The 15,688-nt window shown below is 44.1% G+C and overlaps 1 protein-coding gene across 3 annotated transcripts in view; it reads right to left on the bottom strand.

Moving 5' to 3' along the window:
• Positions 1 to 15,688, bottom strand: part of LOC5569131 (mediator of RNA polymerase II transcription subunit 1) — a 44,765-nt gene that overhangs the window by 13,711 nt on the left and 15,366 nt on the right. The window contains exons 1-7 of one of the 3 annotated variants that reach the window (XM_021848430.1): positions 13,036 to 13,140; positions 12,847 to 12,970; positions 12,720 to 12,788; positions 12,554 to 12,658; positions 7,589 to 7,895; positions 7,395 to 7,528; positions 6,174 to 7,032 (exon numbers count right to left, since the gene is read on the bottom strand). In XM_021848430.1, the coding sequence (XP_021704122.1) occupies positions 6,174 to 7,032; positions 7,395 to 7,528; positions 7,589 to 7,849 (1,254 nt within the window). In that variant the 5' untranslated portion in view covers positions 7,850 to 7,895; positions 12,554 to 12,658; positions 12,720 to 12,788; positions 12,847 to 12,970; positions 13,036 to 13,140. Of the gene's footprint in view, positions 1 to 6,173; positions 7,033 to 7,394; positions 7,529 to 7,588; positions 7,896 to 12,553; positions 12,971 to 13,035; positions 13,141 to 15,688 lie in introns of those variants that run through there. The other 2 variants (XM_021848432.1, XM_021848431.1) reach the window with 2 other exon arrangements.

The following is a 15,688-nucleotide window of genomic DNA, read 5'->3' as shown; positions in this document are numbered from 1 at the left end:
AAGCCAGATAAATATTTTTACCATAGAACCAATACAATTATCTAGCTTTTAGCGCAAATCGGGTTACAATATCTTTAAGCACCAATTTTTTAAATGAAAAATTGTTTGGAAATGATCTTAAATGAGCGGTGGATGGCGTCCTTACGGTAGTTATCAACAAAATTATTATTTTATTTAGTTGGTCATCAACAATTAATTTGATAAAACCTCGTTAACGATGTTACGCCAATTTACTCGGTCCATGGCTGTGTCTCTCCAACTTCGATTGTGGCCCACGTTCTCCAGATCTTGTTGCACCTGATCAAGCCACCTCGCCCGCCATGCTCCACGTCTTCTTGTGCCAACCGGATTCGACGCGAACACCATATTTGCAGGATTGTTGTCCGGTAGTCTTGCCACATGCCCTGCGCACCCTTCCGGCTTTCGCAACCTTCTGGATACAGGGTTCGCCGTAGAGCCTAGCGAGCTCGTGGTTCATTCTCCACCGCCACACACCGTTCTCCTGCACTCCGCCGAAGATCGTCCTAAGCACCCTTCGTTCAAACACTCCAAGTGCTTGCATGGTCCATGCTTTATGTCCATAGCATGGACCACTGGTCTTATAAACGTTTTGTACATGGTACATTTGGTGCGGGGGTGAATCTTTCTTCTGGAGCCACTAGTAGGCGCGACTTCCACTGATGATGCATCTCCGTATTTCACGACTTACGTTGTTGTCAGCCGTTAACAAGGATCCGAGGTAGACGAACTCATCAACCACCTCAAAAGTATCCCCGTCTATCGTAACACTGCTTCCCAGGCGGGCTCTGTCGCGCTCGGTTCCGCCTATCAGCATGTACTTTATTTTTGACGCATTCACCACCAGGCCGACTTTTGTCTTTACGTTTCAGGCGGGTGTACAGGTCTGCCACCGTTCCAAATGTTCTGCCGACAATATCCATATCAAACGCGAAGCAAACAAATTGGCTGAATCTGGTGAAAATCGTACCTCGGTCATTGAACCCGGCTCTCCGCATGACACCTTCTAGCGCGATGTTGAACAGCAGGCACGAAAGTCCATCACCCTGTCGAAGTCCCCGGCGGGATTCGAGCGAACTGGAATGTTCACCCGAAATCTTCACGCTATTCTGCGCACCGTCCATCGTTGCTCTTATTAGTATTGTGAGCTTCCCGGGAAAGCTGTAGGTACTCGTCCATGATTTTCCATAGCTTTTCGCGGTCGATGGTATCATATTTTTTAAATTTGTTTATCGGCATATCGGTCTATTTTGCTCGATGTAAGAGGGAGCATGGAGAAGAAAGCAATGAATACTAGATGGATAGGTACCGTAAGGGAACGGCGAGAGAAATTGGATTAGATGTTGAAGAGGGCATACCATATGAATGCAGCTGTTCCATTTCTTCACATTCCGCTTCTTTCAGGCGGCGCTTTTTGTGGGTCTGGGTCATTTGGCATAAAGTCATTTGGCATAAGGTCATTTGGCATAACGCCATTTGGCATAAAGGACATTTGGCATAACAGCCATTTGGCATAACGGTCATTTGGCATAATTTTGAACAATGTGAAAATAAAGGGTCATTTGGCATAACGGACATTTGGCATAATATCAAGCCATATGTAAAGTAAGAATCAATTGGCATAATATCAAACCATATGTGAAGTAAAGGTCATTTGGCATGTCGGACATTTGGCATAATATCAAACCATCTGAAAAGTAAGGGTTATTTAGTATTTATGATTTATTGGTATTTTATATTTTATTCAGATACTCCTTCTTCTATGTGAAAAAACTGTTGTAATAAATATTACGCAAAAGAAAAAGTCATGTTAGAAAGAAGGGCAAATTCCTATATAATAAAATAACGCGTCGAATCGCTATAGCAATAACCCTCGAAAGAATACCTTATGTTTAAAAGAAGGGTAAATCTCTAGATAAATATCATGACTAAACAGGATAACAGAAGATGAGCTAGGGTGTCAATCAGTGACGCAATATTTCTTAATTTGAAATTAAAAACGAACCCGATCAAGCACTGCACACTGGTTCAGGAAGCTAGTTTAGGCGGACATGAGGTTTTCGTCTCGATTTATTGATTTTAGAGCCATAGTTGCTTCTGATAATATGTTCAGCATTTTCGGTTCCGGATCATTTGGCCGAATGCCGTTCGCCCGAAATTGAAAACAAAAGTGAACTACTGTTAGCATGGATTTATAATGAATTTCAACGAACTTATTCAGCTTATTCATGAAGAAAGTTACACCATCATTGATATACACATAATTAGCTTTTGAGTAGTAGCTCAAGAAACAGTTCGTGCTGAAAAAAGTACATCCTAAATGTAAGCACTTATTCACTTCTCTGCTAGCGGTGATAGCCACCTTCAGATGTTTGTAGTTAGATTTTGACAGTAACCAAAAAGGTTTAACACTTTTTCGTCCTTCTGCTAGATCGGGTTGCTTTGATCCCTCGGATCGTACTAAGTAATATATGTCATAGCTCTAGCAACCACAAGTCTTGGTTTCTTTGACTTAAATATTCCCCGAGTAGTTTATTGCTATACGCAAGCAACGATGCAGAGTTCAGTTCACAAGTTGCAATCTTAAACTTGGAGGAGAATGACATCTCACCCAAGTTGAGGAAAAACAAATTGAATAAGACGTAAGGCATTCTGGGGTAATATGCACTCTTGAGGCAAAACAACCCCACGGTGCCTTTTATGAGTATTTGTAAAACAATTGGAAAAGATTCGTCAAGGGCGGATAGGAGTGACCCACAACCAGTGCCGTAGCGTGCGGTTGGCCAGGTTGGCACCCGCCAAGGGCGCAAGCCTTAAGGGGGCGCCAACACGCGTGACACAAATGGTAAAGTTTGAAAATACATATTGAATTCAAACACAATCTCTATGAATCACAATATGGATCCTGAAAGAAATTTTCATGAAATACTGAGCATGAATCTAACATAGTATTTGACTGGATTCAACCAAAAAAATGTCGAGATTCTCAAATAATCAAGGTCTTCTATATAAACTATGTGTGGTTATGATAGAACGCTTTGCGGTTCACCGACACTTTTGAACTTTTTAAACCATCTTGATGACATATTTAATCCAGGGTGTGGTTTTCTAAGAAATTAACAAATCCGCACAGCATTCTGCGAATTATTCTTCCCAAATCAGTGGTACATTTTTAATAACACTTAAAAATATTGTACGCTAGCTGATAGCCATTTGATTTTACAAAAAAAATTGAATCAGTAGGATTGATATACTCATTTTTGGTTTTCAGAAAGCTATAGATGACGTAACCCATCGTACCTTTCCTTAAAAATTCATTTAAAATTACTTTTTTAAATGATACTTTATGAAAATGTCTTGGCCAAGACAACGTGAATTGAAAAAAAATCTTTTTAGCACTAATTTTTTTTTTATGAAAAATGATTTTTTTTATTTACGTTTTTAACACTTCAGTAGTCGTGCTGTTGTATTTTGTACAACTCTGTTAAGAAAAGCTCGCAAGCCTTATACGGCAGCAGTGTGGTGAAAAGTGTAACACATAAGCGTATGGCTTTGGTTTTTTTCAAGGTTGTACTATTAGTGTCATATGATATAAATATCGGATAAAGAAGCTTTTATTTTTTTTAATCAATATTTTTAAAATGTTTAGAAGAATTTTTCTTTAAATAAACATTTTACTAAAATTGCCACCAAAAAATTGTTAGAACACCGATTTTTCATATTTGTTTCTTATTATATAAATTGTAATATTCTTGGGAATTTTTCAAATAACATTTAGGATAGATAGCAAAATATAGCATAGACTAAAAACACTTCAATTATTGCACATCCATAAGGAATACACGGGTTGTTCAATAATTGGCACGTTTTTAGTCTGTGCAATAGTTGGCAATCTGCCCTAATAGAAAAAAGAATTTGCGTTTTGTCCTGCAGGAATTAACTCAATAATCAAATATGTTCTAAATTTCTAGCACCCTACGATTCTTTTCTAATGAATTCTAATGATATAGTTCGCGTTAACTCTCACCATGTTAAATAGATGTGTACAGTTTTGATTGAGAGGCGCTTAAATGGAAGGGCGCCATGAACCCACGCTACGGCTCTGCCCACAACATGCGATTTTACAAATTCAACTTCCAGGAAAATGTCTAAATTTTTCTAAAATATTCATAGAATCCCCAAAAAGTAGTTTTACTCCTGGGGTGCATATTACCCCTGATGCCCTTATTATAAGCTTTAACATCAATAACTATGAGAAATACTTCACTCTTGAAAGAACAGCCTATGATCAAAAGAAGGAAAAATCTCTTATGAAAATTTAGGCAAGTTTAATGCATATAATAGTTTTATCAGGACAACTACAAAGAACTTCCGATTATTTAAAGAAGGTAAAATTCCCAATTAAAATATAAGCTGAACTATTTTCAATAGTAATGAAACCAGTATAACTCGAATGAATAGTCTATGTGCAAAAGAAGGAAAAAATCTGATGAGATCAATAAAACACTTGAAACCTTATTATACCTTTGGTAATCCAGAGGCGAATTAACCGTCACCTCAGAATCTTGACGCGATGAATCTTCTGATGGATTCATATCGCACTTATTGGCTTCTTCGGCGGCTTGCCAGAGAAGAGAATAAATAAATTATTATAGAACAGATTCAGCTGTTACTAAAATAAAACAGTAATAAAATGCTAAAATCTTCAATTTAAGTATGTACAGAAAATATATTGAAATTATGCCAAATGTCCGTTATGCCAAATGACCCTCATCTTTCACTTAGTTAAAAATTATGCCAAATGTCCGTTATGCCAAATGACCGTTATGCCAAATGTCCTTTATGCCAAATGGCGTTATGCCAAATGACCTTATGCCAAATGGCTTTATGCCAAATGGCCCGCTCCCGCTTTTTGTCCCGGAATAGGCGGGTTTGCTGCTTTCGTTTTCTTTTCTATCGCTCCACGTTTTGTCACGTTCTTTGCTGCGCATTGCAGCCCGCGCTGCATCCTTCTCCTCCAAAACCTGCTTGTATTCTTCGTCGAACCAATCGTTACATGTCCTTCTTTCCTACCCGACGATGCTCTCGGCTGCGTTGTTGATGGCTGCTTTTATGTTGCTCCAGCAGTCCTCAAGAGGGGCTTCGTCAAGCTCGCCCTCTTCCAGCAACGCTACCTCGAGATGCTGCGCGTATGCGGCGGCGACGTTCGGTTGGGCCAGTCGCGCTAAGTTATACCAAGGCGGGCGTCGATACCGTACATTGTTGATGACGGATAGTTTTTGGCGCAGTTTCACCATCACTAGATAGTTATTATTATTATTATGCTTTATTAACGCCACGATAGGTTCTGACGTCGGTTATATAGGAGAAGTGCCGTCCATCGATCAAAACGTGGTCGATTTGTGATTCCGTCTGCTGTGATGATCTCCAGGTGTATTGATACGGGAGGCTGTGCTGAAAGTAGGTGCTGCGAATAGCCATGTTCTTGGAGGCGGCAAAATCTATCAGTCGTAGGCCGTTCTCGTTCGTCAGCCGGTTAACGCTGAACTTTCCAATCGTCGGTCTGAACTTCTCCTCCTGGCCAACCTGAGCGTTCAAATCTCCTATGATGATCTTGACGTCGTGACTTGGGCAGCGGTCGTACTCGCGTTCGAGCTGCGCGTAAATGCGTCCTTGTCATCATCAGTGCTTCCGGAGTGAGGGCTATGCATTTTATGATGCTAAAGTTGAAGAACCGGCCTTTGAGCCTCAACTTGCACATTCTTTCGTTGATCGACCACCACCCGATCACGCGCCTTTGCGAGGAAGATTTCACATGCAAAGAGTTTGTTCACTTTTCCATAGATTATTATGACGAGAAGTTAGAGGACTGAACACAAAAGGTTTGCCTTTTCCATAGTAATTTACATATAAACTTCAAATGGCGTGTGCACAATCAAATTTGTTCCAAATCATTTCAAATTTAGGGAGAATGATTTTTATCATAATTGACACCGTTTAAGCATAGGGGAGCAAAAACTTCAAAATTTGCATCAGTCTAATGGGCAGTTATCATTGTATCACATTGTTGTCTTTATCCAAAATCAAATCGAAACACATTAGAGCTTTTTAACAAACCATATATAGAACAAGATAATTAATGATGGCAAACTTACCTGTAGATTCTTATTCTCAGTCATATAATAGCAATGATACTGATCGGGCAGTGTCACAAACAGTCCTTTAGCGATGTTGTTGACCGTACCGTTGGAGGCATGCTGTACAATCAAACTCATCAGGCAGGTATTGCTGGTGGCTGGGTCAATCGTCACCGCCGAACTATCTCCAGTAATGTGCTTGATTTGTTTCAACATGGCCACGTTCAGGGCCATCGGTTTGTTCAATCTCAGCACGAAGGTCGCCGGAAGCGAAGTGGAATTATGCTTCTCAATGGGACTGTACACTGGGGAGTTTCCTTGCTGCACCAGAAGCGGCTGAATCTGCAACTTGTTCGCTGTGGATGCTTCCAAATTCACAGCCACACTGTATCCGATTTTCTCCGCTGAGATAAGTTCGGTATTGAGGGGTTTCATTTTCCTTGCTTCTAGATCTAGCAAATCGTACGGCGCAATGTAGTAGGTAAGCTTCATGGCGTGGCCACCGCGACGCTTCTGAACCACTCCGAGGGGAGATTTCAGCAACAGTGAGTGGATATCGTTGTAATGTTGAGTCGACAATGTGTAAAGATTATACAAATCGGTTTCTAACGCCTGCAGGGCAACGAACGCATTCACTTTGATTTTCTTCTCTGCATTAAGTTGATAAATCGAGGCCAAACCTTCTAACTGCGTGGTGAAGTCCACAAAATCGCCTCTTTGCAAACAGGAAACCAGTTCACTGCAGCTCTGCTGCTTCATTTTACATTCATGGTGCACTTTCACGTCCTGAACGGTTCCGTTCGGGTCCAAGATAATCTCCAGGTAGAACATATCTGATGAAATGAACAATCCTGAAGTGTCTTCGCTGAGTTTCAAACTGAAAAACCAAGGGAAAAGTTAACATCGACCTGGATTACAGGGTGTCCATTCAAAATCACAAATTGCCTAAAAATTTAAAACCAAATGACATGATCCTGCAATATGAAATACAAAAGTTTTATAAAAAAGACGATAGTGTTGGTAGAAGACTTTTAATCTGCTCTATGCTCTTTCCCATTATTCATACTATACTTCCAATCTAAACATCACTTTGAGTTAGCTTCATGAATAGTTTTTGTTTTGTGTACTTTTTAAAATCATTCTTTTCAATTATCAGCCTATCTTTCCCGGACATTTGGCATTTGGCGCTTTTCCCGGATAAAAATGGACACCCTGTGATTATAACTACTAAGAACTTACCCAAGTTGCCGGGTGAGGCAATCCAGCCTTTCCACTAGGCCCTGTCGGGATGTTACTTTTATACAATACTGCATGCTATCTAATGTTTTCTGCAGATTAGATTTTTCCACAGCATCTAAGGCATAACGTTTTTCCTGGAAATAGCAAGTGTTGATGAGCAACAGAACAGAAGCCGCAATTTCCCCCGCACTCACCAATAAAGACATCCGAACGGCTTTGGACATTTCCTGAAACGATTTGTACTGTGACGATTTCGCTTTGTTCCTGAGGCGCTCCATCAGTAGCTCCATTTGCCACGATTCGTGCTTATCTCCGGACCCGGGCAGCAATCCGCCGTGGCCCTTCCCAGTTGCCGTCGTCCCCACGATGGGTTTCATTTCCATTTTGATCGGCTTGCCACTTCCGTTGGCCATGATGCTCGCCGGGAGCGATCCGCCGGCCGCAGTCGAGGACATTTCCCGTCGTTTTTCCCCAATCACCACCTTCGAGTGCTGCTATTCACTGGAAATTGTGAAAATCGATATAATTGTTGAAACAACTTGCACAACATCTTTCTTCATCGTCGTCGAGTAGTTATGAGATTCCGTACCGTCTAATAGAAAGCTTTTTTGAAAATCTTCCGAATGCTTTAAAAGTTTTACTTGTGTATTACTTGTGAATTTACTACAAGTATTACTGCTTTTACCGTATTTCATTTTTTTCTCGAATTTTTTTCTCAGGAATTAAATCAGAAACTAATTCTGATATTTTCAAAAAGCTACCTGGAGGATTACTCCGAAAATTCCTTCAAAAATTTTATGGCTGATTCTTGACCGGATTTCTCAAGAAATATTCAAGATACCTTCGAGAATTCAACCCTGATTTATTTTAAAGATAACTCAAGAAGATCATGGAAGATCATGGACGAGAACAGTTTCCCGGGAAGCTCACAAGATTGATCAGAGCAACGATGCACGGTGAGCAAAACTGCGTGAAGATCTCGGGCGAACACTCCAGTTCGTCCGAGTCTCGGCGGGGACTACAACAGGGCGATGGACTTTCGTGCTTGTTGTTCAATATTGCGCTTGAAGGTGTCATGTGGCGAGCCGGACTTAACAGTCGAGGCACGATTTTCACGAGATCCGGACAATTTGTTTGCTTCGCGGACGACATGGATATTATTGGGAGAAAATTTGAAACGGTGGCAGATTTGTTCACCCGCCTAAAACGCGAAGCAACAAAAGTCGGGTTAATGGTGAATGCGTCGAAAACAAAGTACATGCTGGTTGGCGGAACTGAGCACGACAGGGCCCGCCTATGAAGCAGTGTCACGATAGACGGGGATACCTTCGAGGTGGTGAAGGAGTTTGTCTACCTCGGATCCTTGTTGACGGCTGACAACAATGTTAGTCGGAAATACGAAGGCGCATCATCAGCGGAAGTCGTGCCTACTATGGGCTCCAGAAGAAACTGCGGTCAAGAAAGATTCACCCCCGCACCAAATGCACGATGTACAAAACGCTCATAAGACCGGTAGTCCTCTATGGCGAAGGATGAACCACGAGCACGCTCAACTCTACGGCGAACCCAGTATCGTGAAGGTAGCTAAAGCTGGAAGGATACGCTGGGCAGGGCATGTTGCAAGAATGCCGGACAACAACCCTGTAAAGATGGTGTTCGCTACGAATCCGGTCGGAACAAGAAGGCGTGGGGCGCAGCGAGCTAGGTGGATTGACCAGGTGCACCAGGAGAGCGTGGGTCACAGTCGAGGATGGAGAGAAGCGGCCATGAACCGAGTGAATTGGCGAATAATTGTTGGCGAGGCTTTATCAAGATAATTGATGTAAAGCCAAATAAGTAATAGGGAAGTTCAGCGCTCACCAGCTTACGAACGAAAACGGCCTTAGACTGATTGATTTCGCCGCCTCCAAAAACATGGCCATACGTAGTACCTACTTCCAGCACAGCCTCCCGTATTGGTACACCTGGAGATCACCCCAACAGACTGAATCGCAAATCGACCACGTTTGATTGATGGAAGCCACTTCTCGGACATTATCGACGTCAGAACCTATCGCGACGCAAACATCGATTCGGACCACTACCTAGTGACGGTTAAAGTGCGCCAACGACTCTCCGTTGTGAACAACATTCGGTACCGACGCCCGCCACGGTACAACCTGGAACGACTCAAGCTACCCGAAGTCGCAACTGATTACGCGCAAAGCCTTGAAACGGCGTTGCCGGAAGAGGGAGAGCTCACCGAAGCCCCTCTTGAGGACTGCTGGAGTAGTCTCAAAGTAGTCATTAACAACGCAGCGGAAGGTGCCGTTGGGTTTGTGGAAGGAAATCGATGGAACGATTGGTTCAACGAGGAGTGTCGGACGGTTTTGGACGAGAAGAATGCAGCACGGGCGATGATGCTGCAGCAAGGCAGGAGAGAGGGAATAATATACCCAATATACAAAAAAGGTGACAAGTTAGAATGTGAGAACTATCGAGCGATCACCATTCTTAACGCAGCCTATAATGTGCTTTCCCAGATCATCTTCCGCCGTCTATCGCCACTGGCAAGCAGATTTGTGGGAAGTTAACAAGCCGGTTTTGTGGACGGGCGATTGAAGATAGACCAAATCTTTATGTTGCGGCAGATCCTCCAAAAGTGTCGCGAATATCAAGTCCCTACGCACCACCTATTCATCGATTTCAAAGCGGCGTATGATACCATCGACCGCGAAGAGCTATGGAAGATTATGGACGAGAATGGTTTTCCCGGGAAACTGACTAGACTGATCAAAGCAACGATGGATAGTGTACAGTGCTGTGTGAAGATATCGAGTGCATTATCAGACCCGTTTGAAACACGCAAAGGACTTCGACAAGGCGATGGTCTTTCCTGCTTCCTGTTCAATATTGCGCTAGAAGGTGTTGTGAAACGGGCGGGCTTCAACATGCGGGGCACGATCTTCAATAAATCCAGCCAGTTCATCTGCTTTGCTGACGACGTGGACATTGTCGGAAGAACGTTCCAGGTGGTTGCTGAACAGTATACCAAGCTGAAACGTGAAGAAACGTGAAGCAGATCGGGTTGGATTGAAGGTAAATACGTCGAAGTCGAAATATATGCTGGCTCGAGGAACCGAGCGCAATAGAGCTCGCATTGGCAGGCGCGTGATGATCGACGGGGATGAGTTCGAGGTGGTGGACGAATTTGTCTACCTCGGATCATTGATAACGTCGGATAACAACTGCAGCAGAGAAATTCGAAGACGTATCATTGCCGGAAGTTGTGCTTACTACAGACTCCACAAGACCTTGCGGTCTGGTAAACTTCACTTCCGTACTAAGTGTACCATGTACAAGACGCTGATAAGACCGGTAGTCCTCTACGGGCATGAGACGTGGACAATGCTCGAAGAGGACCTGCAAGCGCTAGGAGTTTTTGAACGACGTGTACTTATGAGTATGTGAGAACGGCGTATGGAGGAGAAGGATGAACACACTCTACGGTGAACCCAATATCCAGAAGGTCGCCAAAGCTGGAAGGGTACGATGGACGGGACACGTTGTGAGAATGCCGGACAACAATCCCGCAAAAATGGTGTTCACCTCAAATCCGGCCGGTACAAGACGAAGGGGAGCGCAACGAGCTAGGTGGTTTGACCAAGTGGAGCAGGATCTTGGAAGTGTGGGGCGATCGAGAAACTGGAGGTTAGCAGCCATGGACCGAGTTAATCGGCGTAACAATGTGGCGCAGGTCATGTCTTGAAGGACGTAGAGCCAGCAAAAGAAAGAAGAAGACATGAACAATTTCAATAGAATCTAGAAATTCGTGCAACGGTCAATATTAGAGCCATCTCTGAGACAAATCCTGAAATAATTTGAGAAGGAGCTCAAGATGAATAACTGAAAAAATCGGCATCCTTGATAAAATCCCGCTTTTTTTCAAAAAATTTGGAATAATATCTTTAACCCCTTTACCGGCAGCTTCATTTTTTTACCACTAAAAAATATTCCAATCGCGATAACTTTTTTGTTTTTTGATATTTTTGCACCATTTTTTCACAAGATCTCAAAAAAACTCTTCTAGTTTAAGAATCCGTGTCGATATTAATCATTGCTGATCTAGTTTTGAAAATATTCCGATGTTTCTTTGGGGACCGACATTCTTCATATAAAATGTCTTTGGCGGCCATTTTGTTTTTGGTCAATTTATCAAAAAAATAAAATTAGTACACAAACTATGTATGGTTCGTCACTTTAGGTGTCAGCATAAACCCGATACACGGTTTGGGAAGCACTGGCCAAGTGTATCCTTGACATACAGAAACCGGGAGTCGTTCTGATCCCGGAGAGAACCGAATGTGCCCAGGTAACCATAAGCCGTATATCGGGCCCAATCCCTCATTTACGGCTAATATACTACTCAACGGCTTATTGGCATTATATCAGCCGTAAATCAACATTTTGGCCCAATATACGGCTTATTGGTTACCTGGGTGCTGCATTCGTGTTCGTGCTCTCTCTCTCTCTTTTCGTCCATGGAATGCCGGCAGGATAACAGCAGTGTGGCAGTGGTTGCAATTGGTGGCGGCGCGACGCCGGTAAAGAACGACAGCGCATATAATCATTGCCACGGAGGCTGCAGCCGTGATATTGAAATTTTGCGACGCGCACCAATTTTTCAAGGGTGGTGTGGAAGGTTGGGGCGTTCTGAAGGCTATGGGCAATGATGGCGATGATTGTAGGCTTGTTTCGAGTGACGTGGGGATGAGTGCAGCGGCGGTGGGGTTCAATAGGACAAACGAAAGCACGACGACGTATGATGGCTGGATAGTTTGAATGGGGTTCGGTGCTTTTCCTGAACCGACGACTGATTTAGAAGCGATTTGGGGATGAAACTACCTAGCATACTGGCTTGCAGTTAATAATTATTGTAAAGTTTAAACTTATTTTTTATTTATTTGGTTTTGTTGGGATTTGCCAACTAATTGCACGGGATAATTTCCGAAATAATAATACCGGTAGGAACAACCGGGACAATGGGTATTACGTTCGTAATTGGAGTATTATTATATTCCTGGAATGGCATTTTACTTAAATTAATCTACAATTTTATATGGCGATGTTACCATCGAAGATCAAACGGAGTTAAACAATTTTTTACCATTACTACTTACGTTTAGTCCCACTGTGCAGGGTCCACGGTAAGTTTGTACATAGGGTCAATGATAAAGGTCGATGCTTGGCGCTGTCTATGCTATCTTCTGTGATCGTACATATATCTGTACCGGAACAATATCGTGTAAATACTCAATTGGAACTACTTTAACTATTTATAATTACCTTGCATGTATGTTTAGAGTAGCGTAGCTTTAGGTTAGAATGAATTCATTTAGTTTTAAGCCGGCACTACTGTAGAGAAATGGTTTTTCAATAACTTCAAGTAAGCACTAATTCAATAATAGTTTACCTATAAGTTGCCACGTTACAAATCAACGTAAATATACAATAAAGTTATGTTTAGATTTAGTTAATTTCTTGGTTTGCACAACATCTAATTCAACGTGGGTTGTCTTCTGTTCGCTCTATTGTTCCTACAATAACATATTGCCTATGACGTTCGGCCAACGTTCTAGAGAAAAGAGGGACTGTACTATACCTGGTTGGGCTGGTATGAGTGGGCCAGATTGTTGGATGGAAGATGCGCAGCTACGCCAGGGGCGTACTCAACACTCCCCCCCGGTACGCCGGTTCCCTAAACGGCTTACAGTTCATCGCGCCGTACATCCAACACCGCCAACTTGGCTACCGGACGCTCGAACACTCCGGTTGCAGTCTGTACGGTTGCGGCCCGGATTTGTTTGTCCTTTTGGTTGATGCTGGTTCCGATGACCTTGCCCTTAGGCCAGCAGTTGCGAGGCAGCTTCGGATCGACGATCACAACGACGTCGCCAATGGTGATTGGCTTCGTATCGGTGTACCATTTTGTTCTTCGCGTGATCTCCGGCAAGTACTCAGTAAGCCAACGTTTCCAGAATAGGTTGGCTAGTTGTTGAGACATCTTCCAGGTCCGCCGTAGAGTCATTCCGGTGTCATCTAGGGTACGCCAATATGGGTGAAGGGACGGGCGAATGCGTCGAGTCGCTCTGAAGGAAGGTCGGCCATTATAGGTGGCTGCGGTGTGGCGCGGTGGTTTTTGCAGTGTTGGCAATTGTACCGTACCTTGGCGTAGGCCACTCGTAGTCGCGGTATGCAGTATCTTTGGCGGAGCTCATTTCGGCCCCCTCGAAGTCGTTGTAGGACGCCGCGTGGAGAAACGATGGGGCATGCTGGTTACATGCCTGACTACGCGTGCAATCCATATCGAAGTGGTGTACACTTTGAGTACTGATTCGTGCATCATGGGTCTTCGCAACTTTGCAGCACGTCGAGGCACACCCAAAACGATCTACAGTGATCGCGGCACTTGCTTCATCGGAACGAGTCGTGAAATGAGAGATGCGGCAACAACGATTAACCAGGAGCATATGATGAGAGAATTCGGTACTGAGACTACATGGAAGTTCAACCCTCCAGCGTCACCACACATGGGTGGCAGTTGGGAACGCTTGATCGGTATCGTGAAGCGTAACTTAATGGCAATTCGACCTCCGCATAAGCCTAACGATGAGGTACTACGAAACCTTCTAATGGAGATCGAAAGCACTGTTAATTCAAGGCCCCTAACTCACGTCCCGGTCGACGACGAATCCGCACCCGCTCTCACACCTAATCATTTTCTCCTGGGAACATCCGACGGTACGAAACCATTATGTACCCTAGATGACACCGGAATGACTCTACGGCGGACCTGGAAGATGTCTCAACAACTAGCCAACCTATTCTGGAAACGTTGGCTTACTGAGTACTTGCCGGAGATCACGCGAAGAACAAAATGGTACACCGATACGAAGCCAATCACCATTGGCGACGTCGTTGTGATCGTCGATCCGAAGCTGCCTCGCAACTGCTGGCCTAAGGGCAAGGTCATCGGAACCAGCATCAACCAAAAGGACAAACAAATCCGGGCCGCAACCGTACAGACTGCAACCGGAGTGTTCGAGCGTCCGGTAGCCAAGTTGGCGGTGTTGGATGTACGGCGCGATGAACTGTAAGCCGTTTAGGGAACCGGCGTACCGGGGGGGAGTGTTGAGTACGCCCCTGGCGTAGCTGCGCATCTTCCATCCAACAATCTGGCCCACTCATACCAGCCCAACCAGGTATAGTACAGTCCCTCTTTTCTCTAGAACGTTGGCCGAACGTCATAGGCAATATGTTATTGTAGGAACAATAGAGCGAACAGAAGACAACCCACGTTGAATTAGTTAATTTCTTGGTTTGCACAACATCTAATTCAACGTGGGTTGTCTTCTGTTCGCTCTATTGTTCCTACAATAACATATTGCCTATGACGTTCGGCCAACGTTCTAGAGAAAAGAGGGACTGTACTATACCTGGTTGGGCTGGTATGAGTGGGCCAGATTGTTGGATGGAAGATGCGCAGCTACGCCAGGGGCGTACTCAACACTCCCCCCCGGTACGCCGGTTCCCTAAACGGCTTACAGTTCATCGCGCCGTACATCCAACACCGCCAACTTGGCTACCGGACGCTCGAACACTCCGGTTGCAGTCTGTACGGTTGCGGCCCGGATTTGTTTGTCCTTTTGGTTGATGCTGGTTCCGATGACCTTGCCCTTAGGCCAGCAGTTGCGAGGCAGCTTCGGATCGACGATCACAACGACGTCGCCAATGGTGATTGGCTTCGTATCGGTGTACCATTTTGTTCTTCGCGTGATCTCCGGCAAGTACTCAGTAAGCCAACGTTTCCAGAATAGGTTGGCTAGTTGTTGAGACATCTTCCAGGTCCGCCGTAGAGTCATTCCGGTGTCATCTAGGGTACATAATGGTTTCGTACCGTCGGATGTTCCCAGGAGAAAATGATTAGGTGTGAGAGCGGGTGCGGATTCGTCGTCGACCGGGACGTGAGTTAGGGGCCTTGAATTAACAGTGCTTTCGATCTCCATTAGAAGGTTTCGTAGTACCTCATCGTTAGGCTTATGCGGAGGTCGAATTGCCATTAAGTTACGCTTCACGATACCGATCAAGCGTTCCCAACTGCCACCCATGTGTGGTGACGCTGGAGGGTTGAACTTCCATGTAGTCTCAGTACCGAATTCTCTCATCATATGCTCCTGGTTAATCGTTGTTGCCGCATCTCTCATTTCACGACTCGTTCCGATGAAGCAAGTGCCGCGATCACTGTAGATCGTTTT

Source organism: Aedes aegypti, chromosome 3 (assembly GCF_002204515.2).
Source record: "Aedes aegypti strain LVP_AGWG chromosome 3, AaegL5.0 Primary Assembly, whole genome shotgun sequence".
Taxonomy (NCBI): domain Eukaryota; kingdom Metazoa; phylum Arthropoda; class Insecta; order Diptera; family Culicidae; genus Aedes; species Aedes aegypti.
This window is presented reverse-complemented; position numbering and strand designations above follow the sequence as displayed.